We start from the raw sequence: 21,281 nt of genomic DNA on the forward strand, positions 1-21,281 counted from the left end.
AAATAAGTTTGGTCGCTTCATGTGACAAGCTCTCTTTGTCTTGTGTTCTCCTCTGCAAGCAGCCTGTCTTACATATGCATGTCTTTCCGCAGTCGATATCGCCATTGCACATTCATCTTCTTGACTGTTGCTCTATGATGATTCCAAAGAGCCTTTGTAAGATTAATTTGATGATGATCAACTTTGTTTAGTCTCTACTTGCCTCATTTGATGTTGACGTTTGGCCTTGGATGCGTGGCTAGAATGCTTGAAACATTCTGGCATACATTATCTCTTCGCATTGTAATGGACGTATTCTCCTTCGCTCTGCAAACTGTTATGAAATGGTTTTCATTCCCACAGCCCTTGCATATCTGACCGATATTGGTGCATTTACTTTTATGTGGAAGTGAGAATTCACATCAGAATCACAATTTATTTTTCTTCTGAGACCTCATATTCTGGGCTTCCACTTTGGGTTTCTGCTTACTTTTCATGATCAGTGCTGATTCATTTTGCGCTGTTCCAACTTCCATGTCAGTAGCCTGTCAATCTTCACATTCCTCGGTTCTCACAGCCAGAAGTACCTTTTCTAGACTCATTGTCTCTCTCAGCAGGCGTCATCGGAATTAATCGAATAGGCAACCATCGATGCCTTAGACGCATGGCTTCTTCATCATAGAATTCACTGAATGTGAAGTACTTGATAGGGGTATCAAGTCTTTAAACGAATGCATCTATCGTTTCACAAGCTCGTTGTCCTGCCTGGTTGAAAATGCACCTTTAATAGTTGATATTCGGCATTGGATTGAACTTGGCTTTCAATGTTTTCTTGATTTGACGGTGCAATATTTCATCAGTGAAATATTTTCTTTATCACTTCTTTCATTCCATCACTTGTAAGGTAATTTAAGTATTTGATGATCTTTTTGCCATCAACTTCTTCCCAAGCATCTATAAAGTCACCCAACCCTTCAATCCATGCAGTTCATCGGTGCCAAGATTCTGGTTTTTGGCAATGTCGAAAGGTGGTGGTTTCTAGAATGCAGCTGCACGGTATTTGGCACTCTTTTCTGCCGCCATTGGAGACCTTCAATTTCTTGGAGACCTTTTGAGTTGTGCTGAATGCCACCAGCTGCCTTTCGAGTTATTTCTGCAGGGTCCAACAGCTTAGTTGACACAATCCCTGGGTTTGCGTTTAAGTTGCCTCAACAGATTTTGAGGTCGTAAGGAGCATTGCCTGTTCTTCGGTGGTGAGTAGGCATTCATTTTTTATACCTGATTGCCGCTGCCTTTAGCGTTTCTTTGCACCTGGTCATCTCTGCCTTTAGTGCTTTCTTGCATCAGGGTGTTGCTGCCTTTAGTGTTTCTGCTTTTAATGGACGATGGCTCTGTGTTACATTGTGGCACAGTATCCCTGCTTTCGGTCTTATCAGTAGGTTTCTGGTAGGCTTTCGGACGGTGCTCCTTCACCTTCTTTGAATGCCTTGTATGAGCTCAAGCGGCTCATTAACTCCACATATTCCAACCGTAGCTTGCTTCATAAGGCACAAATGGCACGCACAAGCAGTTTCTGGACCTTGGCAACCGATATAGGGCGAGCAGTCTAGTTTCTTTGGGGAATGAATCCCCTACTTGTTGCCGGTTGTCATATCCACCCTTGCTCTGGACCACACAAATGAAATGCACATCTTTATTCTTCGGCATGAAACCAGTAACTGAATGCACTGTGTCAAAGACTTTATTGACAAGTCTCAGACACACCCACATATCACCCAACTGATTACGTACCTTTTTAGGGAATCATCCTAGGACCATAACGGTCCTACTGCACATAATCAGACAACACCACAGCTGAGTACTTGCTTTGTGCCATCAAAATTATGGCACAAAGTATGGCATTGTTCTACATTCTGTCCATCAACTGTGTTTTTTGCAATTTTCACCCCGAGTGGGCTGGGTATGCTCAGACGTGAGTCCCAGGCTCTCCACACCATTGGAGTCAAGTTATCCAGGCTGATGAAGGCTGAGAGCCAGAAACCGGTCCTTGGATGCTTGATTCCGGTCTGGGAAAGACATGGCTTGGTAGTTCGGACTGGACTGTTCCGATGAGGCACAGGGTCAGAGCTGATTTGCATATAGCCAGTGTCTAACCCAGGGTGGTGTGGAGTGCAAAAAAACGATGGATTTAGGCCCAGATCCTTGTACTGGGGTGAATGTATGACATTGTTCTACATTCTGTCCATCAACTGTGTTTTTTGCATCAAAATTACATCAACATTCCTTGGACCATATACCCATGATTATGCATATCTGTCTCAGGTGCATATAGGGACACCTTGCCACCCACCATCACCCCTGGGCTTTCTTGGTTGTGATTTTCAGCTTCTAAGGAAATCTACAACCCTGAGCACACACTTATCCCAGTCTCCCTAAAAATATGGCTGCACTCAGATTTTTTTATGTGCGGAGACTTCATATTCGTAAAGATAACACTTGTAAATCAATTTGTGAATAGCACATAGTAGGAAACTTACATAAAAGTGTAAGTTTAGAGGAGGAGCTACGCTAGCAACCAAGATGGCCACATAAGCTCATGGCTCCGCCGACCTCCGCCGGAGGCTCATACATCCTGACTTCCATCCTGACTTCCCGCTGAACTCCCGTGCAGCTGAAGTGCGCCTGACTCTAAAGGCGCAATCCCGCAATTTCTGCCTGCTCAAACGAGGAAGATGCGCCGTGCGCCGTTCTCGGCCTAACTCGGAGCTGAAGCCGGGGCCTCGAGTTCTGACCCAGCCGGGTTGGAGTTGAACAACATCGGCCACGGGACTTGGGTGGTTCCGGTCTCCCGAAGTGGCGTCTTTCTTTTCCGTTTTGGATGGAGTCCGGTGGCAGCTTTATCCTGCAACTACGTCGGCTCACCTTATCGACTGTTTTGGTTGGGGATTCGCCACCCGGAGGCCCCGTTGAGCTCCCGGGGTCGATGGGCTTGGTTCCTCGCTGGCGGCGACGGTGCTGAGATCGTGCTTTTGCAGAGCTAACAGTTGTCATCTGTATTGCCTTTGCCTGGTGCCCCAGAGAAGTCGACCTCCGGGGTTCGGATACCCGCCCGGTCGCTCACTGAGGGGCGATGGAGCGGGCTGAAAGTACACCGTCGCTACGCACTAAAATGGCCGCCATTTGGGAGCTCCACGACCGCGTCATCGCCACCGTCCAGAAGATGGGTGTAACGGTTAATCACATTTGCCGGAGACTGGACTCTGACCCCTTGTTGGTTGTGAGCCAAGATGCCTCACCCGCGGAGCAAGCTCCGATCGCTATCGAGGACCCTGTGCGGGAATCGGACTTGGAAATTTTTTGCGACCCTAAGATGGTGGCGAGCGAGCCCGAAAGTACTGGCTGTGTGGTTTGCCCTGTGTCGATTTCGCCCGAGCTGGATGTGACTATTTCTGTATTTCAATGTGACTTCTTCAATGAATGTCGGATTCATGCCTCGCCTCTTTTCTTTCCGAGTGATCGAAAACGCTTTGCTGACTTATCACTGGTGGGCAGTGAACTTGGTTTGACTTTTCGACTTTGTGACTGTCTATCCTGGTATCACTCCTTTCGTGTTGACTTTGACACTATTCTATTTCTGGATGTTCTTGTTGTGATGACGGTTCGACTGGCCAGGGCTCGCATGAAGAATCGTAGCGGCCTGGTTATACTGGATGGGGGTCTGTGTAATGAATCGTGTGGGCCAGGGCTGAATTTGACTTGAATTCGGTGCAATGATTTTCTTTTGGCTCTGCTGGGTTGTGTCTGTGGGTGCGAGGGCCAGATGGGATTCTGATTGTCTGGGTTTGGTGTTACTTCCGTGCTCGAAAAGGGATTTACTGCCTCTGTGGTGCCGGGGGCCGGGCGGGATGGTCCTTTTTCTGTCTGTGGCTCCCCTATTGATTTGTTTATTGGTATGTTATAATTTGCTTAATACTACGGTAGGGGATGTCTGCTTTTGGCGGGGGGGAAGGGAGTCCGGGAGCCCGTATCGTTTTGTAACACATCTCCTCCTCCAGCTTTTTCCCTTCCTTGGGTGTAGTTTAGTGGGCGACAGGCACGCTGCTAGTGGGGTTAGGTCGTAGCCATCTGCAGGGGTGCAGGGTGGGGGGTTGAGGGAGGGGGGTTTATTTTGCCTTTATTTTGTTCTATGACCTTTCTATTTCTCTTTTCCTTCTTCACAAGAGATGTGGCATATTCTCCTGATCCTTTTGTTCCTCATATATGGGTGTCGACTGTCCGATTCGCATATCCTGTATTCCTGGTGGGCGGGTACTGATGGGGTTTGCTTATGGTCATCTATATTGTATTGTTTTGCCTCAGCTCTAAGCTGGTATCGATATCTTGCGGAAAATTTGACTGTAATGTATTTCCTCAATTCATTTGCCCGTCCGCGGATGTAATATATTTCACCAACTGACACCCGATATGTACAATTTACTCTTGTGTTATAATCAATAAAAATATATTTAAAAAAGTGTAAGTTTACCTTTGTGAATAAGACCCTATGTACTTCTATTTTCACTTTTTCTCCACCATCATGAGTTCCAATTACGTACTGAACTTACATCTCATTTGTTGTGCCCTAATTAGTTTGCTTCTCCTCCATGGCAAGTGCTCTTTTACAAAATGTTCTTATTTCTTTTTATGCTCTTTAAAGATTCCACCTGAACTGTTGCTGGTTCAGCTATAGATACTAGTAGTACTTATAAGTTAACCTGTATTATAATAATAGATTTTGCAATCATTACGAACTAGGAGTGTTCTTTAGCAGAGAGAAATATAAAATAATTTCTCATGCTTACAAAACACTGAAACATGAGACACTGAGAATTGAAGACATGATTCTTCTATTCTCTTTTTTAGGCCACTCTACAGGCTGCTTTAGTGGTCTGATAGACACTATGTTACCAATACTTAAAAGAAAGTGCATACAAGAAGCAGTACAGAGAGAGAGCAGGCTTTCAGTCAGTCCATTTCAGTTACTGACTTTCATGTGATTTTCATGGTTTGCCATTGCTTGGATGGGCTGTCCATCATGCAAATTTAGAGGAGGGTTACATTAGGCTTTGATGTCTGATGTATTGATTGGGGTTCGATGGGGCTACAACAACATTTTTGACACACAATCGTGGATGTGAAAGCACATTTTGTAGGGCTAGGCCAGAGACTGAGTTTACGCAACAGAAGATAGAGGGAAGGACAGATGTGTAGAATGAAGGATGAGTAGATTAATGAAAAAAGACATATAAAAGAATTGAGAGATGTAACAAAGGAAGAAAAAAAGAGGGCAACCACCCCTCCCCCAAATATAGTGCTAGGATTGCTCGCATCACTTTCTCACACAGTACTCTTTTCATTTAGTTCCATTCTGTTTCTATTTTGCTGGCTATTCGCAAGCCCAAAGCTCAGATCTCTGACATGCCTGCCTCTAACCTGCAGGTCTACTTCAGAGTACATTCATCAAATAATTTTCCCAGGTGCAAAAAATTAAATATCTGGTACTCTTTCAAAATTATTTTCCACAGGTTTTGCTCACAACATCCATCAGCCATACATGGTTATAACTTCTTAAACTGGTAACATTGTTGGTAACAGTGATGAAACCAAACATACATGAAATGTAGTGTCTATGAGATAATAGATGTTTCTCATGTAAGTTGTGTAGATTGTCATTATATTTGTTCTATGCATCTAGAACTACTTACAGCCCCATGCTGCATCAAAGTTTCTGTTAAGGTCAGTGCCCATACAGTCACTTCCAGGGTTTTTTGAACGATTCTTTCTCCAAAGGCGATCCTAAAAATGTAACCAATAACATTTCGGTCAGTATTTGTAGATTGACTCCAACCAATAACTCTGCAGGTTAACATTTTTGAGTAGACAGAAAATAGTTCTCTAAAGTCATGCTACACATTGCCTGTCTCTTTGAAGCACAGTAGCATGTGGAGTAAACTCTGCGGGATCTCATTGTTTTGTTAATTCATAATTTGCAGTAATTCAGATGCTGAGCCTCTTCTAAAATAATTCTGTTTGTCCTGCATGGCGAATCATCAAAGTAAGCGGCAGGAGTAGATGCTCTTTTCTGTTAATGTTATTGAGGGCATGCCTCATGTGGTGAAATAAAGAAGGACTTTAGCAGAGGCCCAACATATGAATTACCTCAAGTAAATATTCACCAAATAGGAAGAGGTCTCAGAGCCTCCTCAGAGTTTGCTCTGGAGGCTAGTTATGTTTGATCTTCAGCGCCTGTGGATATATTCGAAACAGAATATCCCAAATTTAAATCTTATGACTGCAAAAACACGCGCATATATAGGTATATGTGTGTGATGTGTATCTGTGTGTGTGGGTATCTGTGTGCAGTGTTATTTTGATTTAAGGTATAAGTGCATTTATTAAATCCATTAACTAACACAAATGGAACTACTGAATACAAAGCAATGACCTTCTGTGTTAAATTTAACCCAACAGTTTCTAATCTGCACAATATGCAGCCCTGGCCTTAAATCCCAGCCCACCCACTCGACCAAAATGTCTGAGCTACGGTCACTTCAATTTGATTTAACCTAACCTTCAGTTTGAGAGCACATTGAAGTAATTCAATACAAGATCTAGTTCTACAAACACTTCACCTATAAATGATTATTTGTTTGGTTTACATAAAATAGTCTTGCTTCACATGTGATAATAATTCTGCTTACATAACTAGAGAACATGACTAACTAACACATTTTGCGTAACTGCTGTTAGTGTCATAAGAAGAATGGGGTATTCTTGAATTTTTCAAGTTTGAAATAAAATTACTTTCGAAAAATGTCAGTCACTTCACTGATATTATTGTATGTACTTAAATGAGACACTGAGAAATGTTGAAATATTTTTTCCATGTTTAACTCGTTATATTTTTTCATTAAAATTTTTCCTCTGAGTTACATCTTTTGATGACTCATCTCTTTGAGCAAGCCACACCCCTTATCAAGGTTGTCTGTTAACGCCCCACCCATAAATGTATAGTCTCCCATTGCCTTTGTAGCTGTACCCTACCATACACCCATAAAGTGAATGCTGCACAGTTGTGATAGGAAGGGTAAACCATGTGAATGAATGAACAGGTGATTAAGTAACTCAAAACTTAAATACATACAAAAATGTGGTGCAGCTATTTTTTTGGGGTTCAATTCATACATTTACACATCCATGATTTATCATGGAGACATTTCAAAGCCACCAGGCATTAATGCATTGATTGCACCTCATAATACAGGTTGCGTTATAGCTACAGTTCAACCGTTCTTTGAAACAATACTTTAATCGCTTAGGTTTTTGGACACATTGGACCTTTATTCTTAGGACCTGTACAGACAACTATGACATGCTTTAAAAAATAGAGAGGAAGATAGGCAGGTAATTTTCCAGCGTATGCTTAGTATTTTCCTTGGTTACATCTGTCCTCCTTAAAGTCTATTGATGTTTATGCTGCAACGGTTTCAGCATCATATAAACTGTGCACTTGTTGCATTGGGCTTTGACTTATTCAAAAGATTTCCATGTGAATTCAGAATGGACTAGTCTTGATACACTACTATTATCTCATGGGTTGGGTTTTTCTGGTTGCATGCTGGTTTTCAAAAAACATACAAGACAAAGATTGGCCTGCTCTGCATGTTTTTCATTAAGATGGCAGCTAAATCCTCATGTGAAGCCTTCAACATCATAAAGTCTTTTCTCTCATCTCCATGTCACTTTTCTACAATTTCTCCCTGGAAACCATTTGTAATTCTTTATCTGTGTACAAAAATTGAACACAGTTGCAAAACCTTTGCTCCAAACCCTGAACACCTGCAGTGTGTTTATATAGTTAACTCCCCTTCTTTAAACCTCAACAACTATTCTCCACACACAACTGACCCCATCCAATCTGGATCTTCTATAGTTGACTTGGGGAATTGATTTAAAGTTTGGAAGAGTGGTACTCCATCACAAATTGTCCTTGCGCAAGGATTTAATGCATTTGCAAGAAGGGGGACAGAATATCTGTTCTGTTTGTGACGGCGTACCTGTCCACCAAACTATAAATCAGGCCCTTTATTACTCTATAGAGTGATGATGCAATTTAATAAGCTAATACCTGGTTAGATTATTCAGACCAGATCTCCAACCTCCAGTGACGGATATTGTGTGCTAAGTGGAGTGGAATGTGGACAGAACATGTAGACAAATTGCTCTGAAGACTGTTTCTTCCTTCTTGCACTTCCAAATTATTCACTCAGAGACTCTGATGACCGTGATGCGAGTGGGTTGATGCTTCTCCCTGCAGGGTTGTCTTCCCCCAAACATTTCGCTTCACTCCTCCTATTTTGCTGAATTCGTTTTTGTTGGCCTTAGGACTCAGTGGCCTTTGACACTGATAACTAGTACCAATGCACTTGTGCTCACCCTTAAATCATGGTAAGATTGGCTTACACTTGATTGCCATTTTTAATTTACTTGTAAGACCTTAGTAAAGTGGAGTTCCATATACCTAGGACCCAGAAATGCTACTACTGGGCCTAAGCACTGATTGTACCACCCACTTAAGTAGCCTTTTAAACATATCTCAGGCCCTCAATGCAGCTTGTGTGTGCAGGTTCAAACTGCAAGTTTACCCAGGCAAAATAAACCTTTTGCCAGGCCTAAACCTTCCTTTGTAATACATATAAGTTGATTCTTGGCCATTACCAGTCCATAGGGCAGGGTGCGTTGTATTTAAGAAGCTGGACATGTATTTTTAAGTTTGACATGTCCTGGTAGTGAAAAACAGGAACAGCTGCTTTAATTAAACTCTTTGGCCAGGACAACATTTTCAAAGTCAGGGGCTGAGGACTGCCTTAATGTACAATTGATCTGAGCACCACTGTATACAATTCTTGGAGCATCATAAAATAATTTAGAGATACTTTTTTGGTAAAGGAATGCAGGTCTAGTCTTGGAGTCATAAATATTCCCACCTGATAGCAAATGCAGGTGGACATTGACCTTGCATGCACACAATGAGGGCCAGTGGCTAACATGTTCAGATGTCCGGCATGATGAGCGCATTTTCACTGTGTCTACTGTGTGTGCTGTTTTCTGATTTGCTGAGTGTTCCTAACTTCATGTGGCATCTACGTTTATGGTTTTTCGGGAACGCCCACACCACCCCAGCCATGTGCACTGTATTAGGGTCAATCTCCATGGACCATTGACTTTTCGCTGCCCTTATCTTTGGAGATTGATCTGAGTTTCCTGTTTGTACATTTCGTCTGCCGGCTACATGCCACCCCACCTGTGACAAGTCAATCAGTAATCTTAGGTCTAGGTTGCAGAGGCTGTATGGCCATGTATTTCTGACTTGGGGATGATGGAGAGGTCAGGTCGGGTGGATTCGATAAAAGTGATGCGATTTCGTTCTAATATACAAACGTATCGTTGCATAAACCATTATTGACTTTTTCAATATTAACGGTAACTGTAACAATATGAACCTGTCCTATCACAATTGATGCACCTAGATTAGCCAACAGGGTTATTGGTCTTTTAGTCGTCATTATGACTAAGAAAATTAATTAATATGATCTTTATAACCATTAAGTAACGTGCAGTGGATCAATGAATGCAATGTGAGCAAATATGGGACTCGGGGAAGCAGCGGAGGCAGTGATTGATTCATTTTTCCTTGCGGTCTTTTGCTTCACATACGTTGAATTTCCTGTTACCTGTATAGTGGTGAAACTGATTACTTGCCAGGAAAGTAAGAGATATGCGGAAGCGACAGCCCTAACTCACCTGCTCGCATATATTGTTGTCACTTCTGTGCCCCTGATGTTTGTATAACAAGGAAGCAATAGGAGATAATGGTTTTATAGCTATATGGTTTTAAGAAAACACAATTAGCTCTTCATGTTTCCAACACTTAACTCCACTAACATTTCATGTGTGTGATTTGTAGTTTCTGCTACTAAGTTCCAAAGGTCTGAGGCATGTAGTTAAGAAACTATAAATATATTATTGTTGAAGACTGAAGGGAAATGTTGTTATGCAAGAAACAACATGTCCTGATGGCGAAGCACACAAAAATAAACCCTGCATGGGGGAATGTAATACAATATTAAAATGCTAAATAAAAAAAATGGTGTCTTGTTTCTGATTTCTATAAGTCTAAATATTTTTGGTTCTTAAGTAAAAGTTAGATGAAGAGGGCAGTGCTACTCAAAAAGTCACATAAGAGAAATTATGGTTGTATGTGTGATGAAATTATATGCGCCTACCAAAGATCCATACTCAATGCCATGGGTGTTAGGTGAGGGAAGGTGTAGACAGGTTCCAAGCTAGCCCATATTTGTGTGTGGACCCCCCTAATTTGACTCAAGGTCATCAGAGGAAGGGACAGAAGAGAGAGCAGGCATATGAAAGTGGAGAGGTGGTGGTGGAATGAAAGTAGATGGGGAGAAAGGTAAAGGTATGTACCAGAGGACAGCGGAAGGATCAGAGCTCAAGAAGCAGAGAGAGGAAAGAGTGGTAGCAGAAGGAGAGAGGTGACCAGTGGATAAAAATTGCAGGGAAATAAGGTATTGGTAGGAGAGAAGGGAGGGGCAAATGGTGGACTAGATGGTGGGAGGGAGTGGTGAAGGAAAATGGAGTAGTGGGAGCAGTGGAAGCAGAAAGGGTGGTGGAGTTTCAAAACACTAACTGTCAGATTTACTCCTGGCAGTGATTGGTTATGTTTTAAAAACCACTGCCCTCTCCAAAAGTGCTTTACCCAGCTGTAACCCACACACATAGCTCTGGACATCATCTGCTGAAATGTCCATCAAGAAAACTATCTAAAAATGATTTGACACCACACATACAGACCAGACATCACCTTCAGAATGCCCATCAAGAAAACGTCTTAGACAATGGTTGAAACTGTCTATAAGATGATAAGGTCAACCCATTCTGATGACAGAAAACAGTAATTGGATGGAAGCCCACCCTGGTTAAGACCGTGATAGGGCATCAATGATATATTTCCTGTGGAGACTTAGGCCAGACAAATAAGAAGGGTTTGAGATAAAAGGGATTGCATACCTGTGCCACACACTTTTCAGGACAACTCTCTGCTGGTGTCTCCAAACATACATTCTAAGATATAGATGAAGGTTCCTCCACTATCAATGACCTACACTTGTTGCAAATTCACCAGGCAGCCCCATTATAACCAACAGAACTACACCAACACCACAGCTGCCCGCCCGCTTCCACTACAGCTGCACCCACCACCAATGTTATCATCAAGACTGCAGTCACTACCACTGATCTGACCACCCCTATATTGGTGAGTCCTCTTAGGGCAAGGTGTGCCCATCAACAACATAATAGGGGACATCTTCCCCAAGAGCAAGGACAGTGATACAGGGAATCATGTGTCTTGGCAACATATAGTGATTGAGGGCGTAAGACCCACAGTGGAACAATGGCCCCTAAAGACACTGCTGCTTCACCTGTAATTGTACAGGTCTTTGATTTTTAGCTATAACAAATAATGTAAAAAAATCCTAGTTACTTGAACAAATGATTAACATGCAGAGAGCAAACATTTTGGCTTAGCAATCAGTTGTTGCTGCAGATAGAATTTAATTTTAGCAGACACTAGAAGGTGCATTTCTGGGAATTGCAAAATATCATAACAAATGGTATCATTTGGCATGTCAAAGAAATTTGAATGGATGCACAATGGGTGTTTAAAAATTTCTGTTTTGGTTGGCACATAAAATGTGCTTGGGTGTGATTTGAAAATTCCTACTGTTAGAGAATTTACATAGCATAAACGAATTGAAATCTCCCAACGGGGTATAAAAATTGAATATCCAATCAGTTGTTGCTGCAGATAGAATTTAATTTTAGCAGACACTAGAAGGTGCATTTCTGGGAATTGCAAAATATCATAACAAATGGTATCATTTGGCATGTCAAAGAAATTTGAATGGATGCACAATGGGTGTTTAAAAATTTCTGTTTTGGTTGGCACATAAAATGTGCTTGGGTGTGATTTGAAAATTCCTACTGTTAGAGAATTTACATAGCATAAACGAATTGAAATCTCTCAACGGGGTATAAAAATTGAATATCCAAAGTATTAGCTAGAGTACTAAATAGGAGACTTTCGGCTCAAAAATTCTATAACAATCTTATTGACTGTACTGACCATTTCCAACAACTTCAGAAAGGTTTTTGCAATAAAATTCAAAACCCGATACAGTAGAGGTAAAATTAAATATAACAATGCATGAATGCTTTAAGCAGAAATGTATACTTTACCTCAGTCCATGTATATACATAGCCATCAATGTTCAGTACCGGAAGAACATAAAAAGCCATTTTGTTCAAAAGATTGGTCAGAGTTTTGTCCTTTCCATAATTTTCTGTGGCCTGAAAAAGCCCAAAAGAATTGTTATTGTTCACATGTAGATTTATTTAAATGCAGGTAAGCACATCAAAGTTCACTTCATCAAGAACGCTGTATTTATCTCCTGTCAAGGGAACTTGTGTGCTATGTTTTGTTGAGCTAATATGATATACACTAATCAATAGGTATGCAACACATCTCAAAGGACAGAAGCATGCCCGGCATGTGACATAGATTCTACCATACGGGTCATCATTCTAGATTGGCCATAATCCAGAGAACAAATGGTGCGCCTAGTAAATGTGAATGCCATCGGGTTCTATATTTACTATGTGTGCAATGGCGGGCCATTTTGAGTAACTATATGTTGGAAATTGCCCTCTCTGAAGGATCACCCCAACCTTTTTGCCTTCCTCCTTTTCTTTTTCTGACATTCTTTTTCTTGGCTTTAGGACTCTGGGTACTCTCCCATTGCTGACCAGTGCTAAAGTCCACGTGCTCTCTCTCTTCTAAACATATTATAATTGGTTTCCACCTGTTTAGCATTTTAAATTTACTTGTAAGTTCCTTGTAAAGTGAGATACCATATACCCAGGGATTGTAAATTAAATGCTACTTGTAGGCCTGCAGCACTGATTGTGCCACCCTGAGAAGTTGCCTTTCAAGCCTGTCTCATGCCTGCTATAGCAGGGCCTGTGTGTGCAGCGTACTGCCACTTCGACTTGGCCTTTAGATACACTTGCCAAGCCTGAACCTTCCCTTTTATTACACATAGGTAAACCCTAAGGTAGGCTCTGGTTCTCCCTATGGACAGGGTGCTGTATAAATAAAAGAGGACACGCACTTTTAAGTTTTACATGTCCTGGTAGTGAAAAACATCTACATTAATTTTCCACTACTGTGTGGCCTACTCTTCTCATAGGCTAGCATTGGGAATTTATTAAACCTCTTTTAGGCTGTAATTCATGACTAAAAAGGAGTAGTTGCATAATTTTTTATTTCTTTGGAATGGTGCTGAGAAATCCTCTTTATTGGTAATGTTGAATTTAACCCTTCTATTTTAGAAATGGCACTTTTAAAAAGTGTGAAACGTGACAAACACTTATTCGTTCAAAATGAAAATATAACACAAATATTAACATATTACATAACTACATGTAAAAAACAAATATTGACACACCAATCATGGTTAACAAACAGGCAGAAGTGTACTGTTTTGTTTGGACTGAACACTAAAAACTGAATAATTGACATAGATGCGGCCCTTCTGCAGAAAGAAGCCTATCTGATTTTGAAATTCAATAGTGCCCTTACTGGATTAAATGAAATGTCAGAATTATCCAGAGCATGACTTGTTTATCTCTTTCATTGTGGTTGACAGTTGAAAGAAACTACAGAGCCCACAATTCATTGTCGATTCACAATTCGATCCAGAGGGGAGTCATGGCAATCCCTTTGTCATTGGTTACACAGTATGATCATTACCAGAAACTATGTTGCCCACAATTCATTGTACCTAGAAGTGCTTTAAATCATACTCCAACAGGAAATACGTGTTGCTGCCCGAGTCGAACCACGATAATCAGAAGCGAAGCATGGTTCCTCCAGCGGAGTAAGTAAGAACTCTGCTCCAAAGTATGAGTAGCGTGCGCCATTTACGAGCACAACTTAAATTGAAATCTATACGCGTTTGTGTTGCAGAGTCAAGGAACATATTTTTGATTGACGTGTTGTTCCGAAAATGGCCCCTGTAGTGATAGGATTCAAGCTGAAGTTCCAAAATAACAGATTTTAATGTACGTACTTGATTTATTACGCGTGCATTTTTATCCGCTGTGAGATTCAACTCAAGCTGAATCCTGAAGGTAACTGTTGCTCCAAAGGTGCTTGAATCCCTTTGACTGATACATTGTTTTGAAGGACATCTTTGTAGAAATTAACCATAGGAGCCAAGTTCAAGCTTCATAATAACTGCCTCTCAGGTACGCGGTAAAACTTTTTTAGTTTTTTTTCATTCGTTTATCTCGTTCTGCTGTCTGAGATACTAAAATGTCTTTAATTTATATTATTTACAGCAGTTCCTGACACAACAGGGATTCTTTTATTTTTTTTATAATTCTTTTTATTAAACACTCCGACCAAATAACAGCATGTTAAATACAAGCAGGCTGCTTCTTCTATCACTGAGACAATTCACATTATTCAAGATAAATCACAAATAATACATGTGACACTTTAAGGGGTATCAAGAGTGTCCGAGTCCACATGACAGCTTGGAGGAAGACAGATGTAGCCTCTATATCGGTTCCACGCTCCCCATACCTTGATCCACTTCCCAGGGCATCCCCTCGCTATGAAGACTGAATTTTCTCTGTACATACACCAGACCAGATCTTCCATCCACCTTCTCACCTGAGGCAGTTGACTGGCTCCTCACAACTGTACGATGTTACGTTTTGTGACCATGTATGCAAGTATGGCCCACTGCGTGGTGTATGCATTAAGATCTGAAGGCTTCCAGACATTTAATATGCATCTTCGAGCTTCCTGCTGAATGTCTACCCCCAATACCCATCGCAGAATGCGATGAATGTCTCACCAGTATCGTTCTATCTGTTGGCAGTTCCACAATATGCGCAACAACGTTCCATGTTCCCCAAACCCCCGTCTGCACTCTCCATTCTACGCCCTTCTCATTTGGACCAGGCCTGGGCCTGTGACATAGACCCTGTGCAATATTTTAAGCTGCACTAACCTCAGCCTGGCCTGGATTGAGACCACTCGCTGGGAGGAAACCGCCTCCTGGCAGTCTTCGTTGTCAAGTTCTAAACTGTCTCTGGTCCATTTCCCTCTGAGGGTCAATAACGGATTCTCCATGCTGTTGATCAATTTCCGATATATTAGGGATATCGTTTTTTCTGGAAGATGACCATTAAGAACTCTATACTCCAGGGGGGAAGCTTCTGGAAGTAACGTGCCTTTGGGCACATGAGTAAGTAATGCATGTCGTATCTGAAGGTACAAGAGGCTCTCAGTGTCTGACAATTTATACTGTGCTTGTAATGTAGGAAACGGTTGTATCGTACCCTCTCCCCGAATGTCTTTAATTCGGGAGATCCCAATAAGGTCCCATTTATCGAACCCCTTGGATTTCCAGAGGTTACCCAGTTTCTCTGAGCTCCATGGTGGCGTGGCAAACATGAGTTTATTCTCCCATTGCACATGTTTGGTGGCAGCGTGCCACACGTGTACGCCATGTGCGGTCGGTCCAGTTAGCGGGTATCTATGGGGCTTCGCGTATAGCACTCTATTGTAGTCCCCCCTGGGAGCAGCCATCTGTCAATGGCTCTACTAGGGTCATCTGGTCACCCATAGATCCCGTGGTTGATCGCAGCTAACTGTGATACCCAGTAGTACTTTTTAAATCCGGCAGACTAATACCCCCTAAATACCAGTTTAAGGTCAATTTGGCGAATGCAATGCGTGGTCTGCCCTCCCATAAGAGCCGTCTCTGGAGACTCTCGATTTCTTTAAAATAGGACGTGTGAACCGGATCCATTGTATTCTGAAGAGCATATAAAACACGTGGGAGCACCATCATTTTAAATAGGACAGCCCTGCCTAGCATGGACAGAGGAAGAGATCTCCAGTGCGCGACATCGTTCGTAGGTCTTTGCAGAGGTGGATCTAGATTCCGGGCATGACTGAGTTTCGAGTTGAGGGTCACATAGATTCCGACATAGCGGAACCCTTCCAACACAATTTGAATCGGGCAACCACTCGGTATTATAGGCGGTTCACCCTATAGAACGAATACCGCAGATTTGAGCCGGTGTACAGTAAATCTCAAGTACCTTCCAAATATTGCCAGCGCATCAAAGAGGCAGATTAATGAACCTCTAGGGTTTGTGAGATACAGCAGATTGTCGACGGCGTACAGCGATACCTTGTCCTCCCATTCCGGCGACCACCGCAGTCCGCAGATGGATCGGTCCTGCCGGATCCACTCCACGCCGCCAGTGGCTCCACTGCTAATGCAAACAGGAGCGGTGACAAGGGGCACCCTTGCAGGGTACCTCTACTGAGCTGAAAATCTGGCCACTTACGATTATTAACCACCACCCGGTCCATCGGGCCTGAATACAGGAGTCGAATCCATCCACTATATTCCTGTCCAAATCCTAACTTTCTAAGACCGCAAATAAATATGGCCACTCAACGATATCAAACGCCATAGTGGCATCTAATGAAACTATAACTGATGGTTCCGATATTGTGGACGCTCTACTCAATATTCCCTGCAGCCGACGTAGCTTAAGGGCTGTATTGCGATGTGGCATGAAGCCCGATTGGTCTGGGTGTATCAGAGTGGTGATTACCTTGATCAAGCGCGTCGCCAATAATTTAGCAAGGACCTTGGGCTCCACATTTAACAGTGAAATCGGCCAATAAGAGGCACAGCTAGTTCTCAGCTTACCGTCCTTATGTATGACAACAATATTTGCCACTCGTTGGTCATAAGGCAGCAGTCCCGTCTCCCTACTCTTTAGTAACATGGACCAGAAATAGGGGGCCAGTTTGTTGGAATTCAGTTTATATAATTCAACTGGGATACCATTGGGCCCTGTAGCTTTCCCTGAGTTCACTCCCCGGATAGCCTGCGCCACTTCATCATCCGTAATAGGGAAATCCAGGTATTCTCTGTTTTTATCAGAGAGGGTAGGGAGTCTTATATCTCTTGACAATTCCTTATTTTCTTCTTCCGTGAGCCGGGCAGCCGCAGTATAGACTGCGTGTTAGTGGGCGGCAAATGCGTCCATTATGGCCTTTGAGTTTGTTATAGGAACAGAATCTAGCCCCTCAATTTCAGGCACCACCCGAGACGCCCACTCCCGTTTATCCAGCCATGCAATCAGCCTTCCTGCTTGGTCCCCAAGTTCGTAGACTCTGCCCTGCACCTCTCTGCTCTGCACCCTGGCTCTATCCCTAGCAATACTGTGAAACTCATCTTGCTTCAGTCTCAGGAGGTGAAGGCCCTCCGGGACAACCACCCGTGCCAAATACGCCTCTGCTTTTACAACGTCCTCTTCTGCTCTTTCGAGATCAACCTGCCGCTCCCTCTTCTTTGCGGCTATTAGGGATAGCGTCTCTCCCCGTACCACCGTTTTGTAAGCCTCCCATATTGTCTGGGCGGAACTCACTGAGTCCTTATTTTCTTCGGAGTAATGATCTGTGACTTTGACTAGGCTTCTGCGAATATGTGGATCCTTCAAATACCATGCGTTAATGGGGGCTACCCTACCAATATTCACATAGTCCCACTCCAATTGGAGCCACACGGGAGAGTGGTTGTAGTGTAGGAAACGGTTGTATTGTACCCTCTCCCCGAATGTCTTTAATTCGGGAGATCCCAATAAGGTCCCATTTATCGAACCCCTTGGATTTCCAGAGGTTACCCAGTTTCTCTGAGCTCCATGGTGGCGTGGCAAACATGAGTTTATTCTCCCATTGCACATGTTTGGTGGCAGCGTGCCACACGTGTACGCCATGTGCGGTCGGTCCAGTTAGCGGGTATCTATGGGGCTTCGCGTATAGCACTCTATTGTAGTCCCCCCTGGGAGCAGCCATCTGTCAATGGCTCTACTGGGGTCATCTGGTCACCCAGAGATCCCGTGGTTGATCGCAGCTAACTGTGATGCCCAGTAGTACTTTTTAAATCTGGCAGACTAATACCCCCTTCATACCAGTTTAAGGTCAATTTGGCGAATGCAATGCGTGGTCTGCCCTCCCATAAGAGCCGTCTCTGGAGACTCTCGATTTCTTTAAAATAGGACGTGTGAACCGGATCCATTGTATTCTGAAGAGCATATAAAACACGTGGGAGCACCATCATTTTAAATAGGACAGCCCTGCCTAGCATGGACAGAGGAAGAGATCTCCAGTGCGCGACATCGTTCTTAGGTCTTTGCAGAGGTGGATCTAGATTCCGGGCATGACTGAGTTTCGAGTCGAGGGTCACATAGATTCCGACATAGCGGAACCCTTCCAACACAATTTGAATCGGGCAACCACTCGGTATTATAGGCGGTTCACCCTATAGAACGAATACCGCAGATTTGAGCCGGTGTACAGTAAATCTCAAGTACCTTCCAAATATTGCCAGCGCATCAAAGAGGCAGATTAATGAACCTCTAGGGTTTGTGAGATACAGCAGATTGTCGACGGCGTACAGCGATACCTTGTCCTCCCATTCCGGCGACCACCGCAGTCTATAGATGGATCGGTCCTGCCGGATCCACGCCGCCAGTGGCTCCACTGCTAATGCAAACAGGAGCGGTGACAAGGGGCACCCTTGCAGGGTACCTCTACTGAGCTGAAAATCTGGCCACTTACGATTATTAACCACCACCCGGTCCATCGGGCCTGAATACAGGAGTCGAATCCATCCACTATATTCCTGTCCAAATCCTAACTTTCTAAGACCGCAAATAAATATGGCCACTCAACGATATCAAACGCCATAGTGGCATCTAATGAAACTATAACTGATGGTTCCAATATTGTGGACGCTCTACTCAATATTCCCTGCAGCCGACGTAGCTTAAGGGCTGTATTGCGATGTGGCATGAAGCCCGATTGGTCTGGGTGTATCAGAGTGGTGATTACCTTGATCAAGCGCGTCGCCAATAATTTAGCAAGGACCTTGGGCTCCACATTTAACAGTGAAATCGGCCAATAAGAGGCACAGCTAGTTCTCAGCTTACCGTCCTTATGTATGACAACAATATTTGCCACTCGTTGGTCATAAGGCAGCAGTCCCGTCTCCCTACTCTTTAGTAACATGGACCAGAAATAGGGGGCCAGTTTGTTGGAATTCAGTTTATATAATTCAACTGGGATACCATTGGGCCCTGTAGCTTTCCCTGAGTTCACTCCCCGGATAGCCTGCGCCACTTCATCATCCGTAATAGGGAAATCCAGGTATTCTCTGTTTTTATCAGAGAGGGTAGGGAGTCTTATATCTCTTGACAATTCCTTATTTTCTTCTTCCGTGAGCCGGGCAGCCGCAGTATAGACTGCGTGTTAGTGGGCGGCAAATGCGTCCATTATGGCCTTTGAGTTTGTTATAGGAACAGAATCTAGCCCCTCAATTTCAGGCACCACCCGAGACGCCCACTCCCGTTTATCCAGCCATGCAATCAGCCTTCCTGCTTGGTCCCCAAGTTCGTAGACTCTGCCCTGCACCTCTCTGCTCTGCACCCTGGCTCTATCCCTAGCAATACTGTGAAACTCATCTTGCTTCAGTCTCAGGAGGTGAAGGCCCTCCGGGACAACCACCCGTGCCAAATACGCCTCTGCTTTTACAACGTCCTCTTCTGCTCTTTCGAGATCAACCTGCCGCTCCCTCTTCTTTGCGGCTATTAGGGATAGCGTCTCTCCCCGTACCACCGTTTTGTAAGCCTCCCATATTGTCTGGGCGGAACTCACTGAGTCCTTATTTTCTTCGGAGTAATGATCTGTGACTTTGACTAGGCTTCTGCGAATATGTGGATCCTTCAAATACCATGCGTTAATGGGGGCTACCCTACCAATATTCACATAGTCCCACTCCAATTGGAGCCACACGGGAGAGTGATCCGAGATTCCCCGCCCCAGGTGGCGTACCGCTCGAATAGTATGAGCATGGGCCGCCGGGACTAGGATATAGTCTATTCTAGACAAGCTGTGGTGTGCCCCCGATACATGCGTAAACTGTGCTCTATCAGTATTATGAGTCCTCCAGCTATCCACTAGACCCACTGTGTCTACAAACTCAGGGAGCCAACTTCAGAGCTGGCCTAATCACCCATGGGGGATGTCAGTCCAGATCCCCGGACATGACAAAATTGAAATCCCCCCCAACACCAGAATACCTAGCGGGAGAGTAAGGAAAACTGCCCCAAGATCCTTAAATGTTTCTGTCTGTAGGCCTGGGGGGACATATATTGAGACAAATGTGGTGACCTTCCCTTCCCAAAGGCCTGAGAACCCTACATACCTCCCCCGTTTGTCTGTCCATGTGATTTGTATCGTGAAGGGAAACGTGTTTGTAATCAGTATACCAACTCCCCTGGACCGCGGGGTGAATCCCGCATGTGCCACCAGTCTGTATCCTTCCTTATGCAAAGCCATAAATGTGTTCCCAATCAGATGCATTTCCTGCAAAAGGATCATGTCTGGGGCATGCCTTCTAAAAAATTGGTTGGCCATGCCCCGCTTTAGTTTGTCCCCCAGCCCATTCACATTCCAACTGAGCACTCTGACCCATAATCTTTTCCTATCATTCAACATCTCTCCCCCGTAGAAGATCTTTCAGCTCTGCTCCGCTTTCCAAAAGTGTTGAAGTAAACAAACAATCAAATAATACAAATTAAAAAATAAACGTCAATAGAGCCCCTACCCCCTCCCTCCCTTACTGCACCCATGCACGTGGCATTTGCCCATGCCCAACTTGCAGAGTGCCTGTCGCCCTACACACTAGAACTACAATATAACTAAAGGTAGTAAAGAAGAGGGAGGCCAGCGTTCCGTCACCACCCCCCAACCCGTGGCAAGCCACATAAGGTTGTCCCTTGAAGCTCACATTTCGTTTTACAGTCTTGGTCACCCTGGGGATAGGCAGATATCCTAACACTAGACCTATTCCCCAGTACCTGACAATGTACGTTTAGTCCTTGAACAGAGGCGCCTGATCTCAGTCTTGTTCCAGCGTTGTTTGCTCCCCACCTCGGTCCCGAGACCCGGAGTATCCGGGAGGACGGCTGTCAATCCAGTCAGACGCGACTTCAGTGTTACCAAAGAACCATGCTCTTCCCTC

The 21,281-nt window shown here is 43.7% G+C and overlaps 1 protein-coding gene across 1 annotated transcript in view; it reads right to left on the reverse strand.

Moving 5' to 3' along the window:
• The window catches only part of LOC144792864 (mast cell carboxypeptidase A-like), a 196,042-nt gene that overhangs the window by 151,539 nt on the left and 23,222 nt on the right, over positions 1-21,281 (reverse strand). The window contains exons 7-8 of the mRNA XM_078668059.1: positions 12,337-12,447; positions 5,724-5,814 (exon numbers count right to left, since the gene is read on the reverse strand). Of these exons, the coding sequence (XP_078524185.1) occupies positions 5,724-5,814; positions 12,337-12,447 (202 nt within the window). The remainder of the gene's footprint in view (positions 1-5,723; positions 5,815-12,336; positions 12,448-21,281) is intronic.

The sequence above is a fragment of the Lissotriton helveticus genome, chromosome 11 (assembly GCF_964261635.1).
Source record: "Lissotriton helveticus chromosome 11, aLisHel1.1, whole genome shotgun sequence".
Taxonomy (NCBI): domain Eukaryota; kingdom Metazoa; phylum Chordata; class Amphibia; order Caudata; family Salamandridae; genus Lissotriton; species Lissotriton helveticus.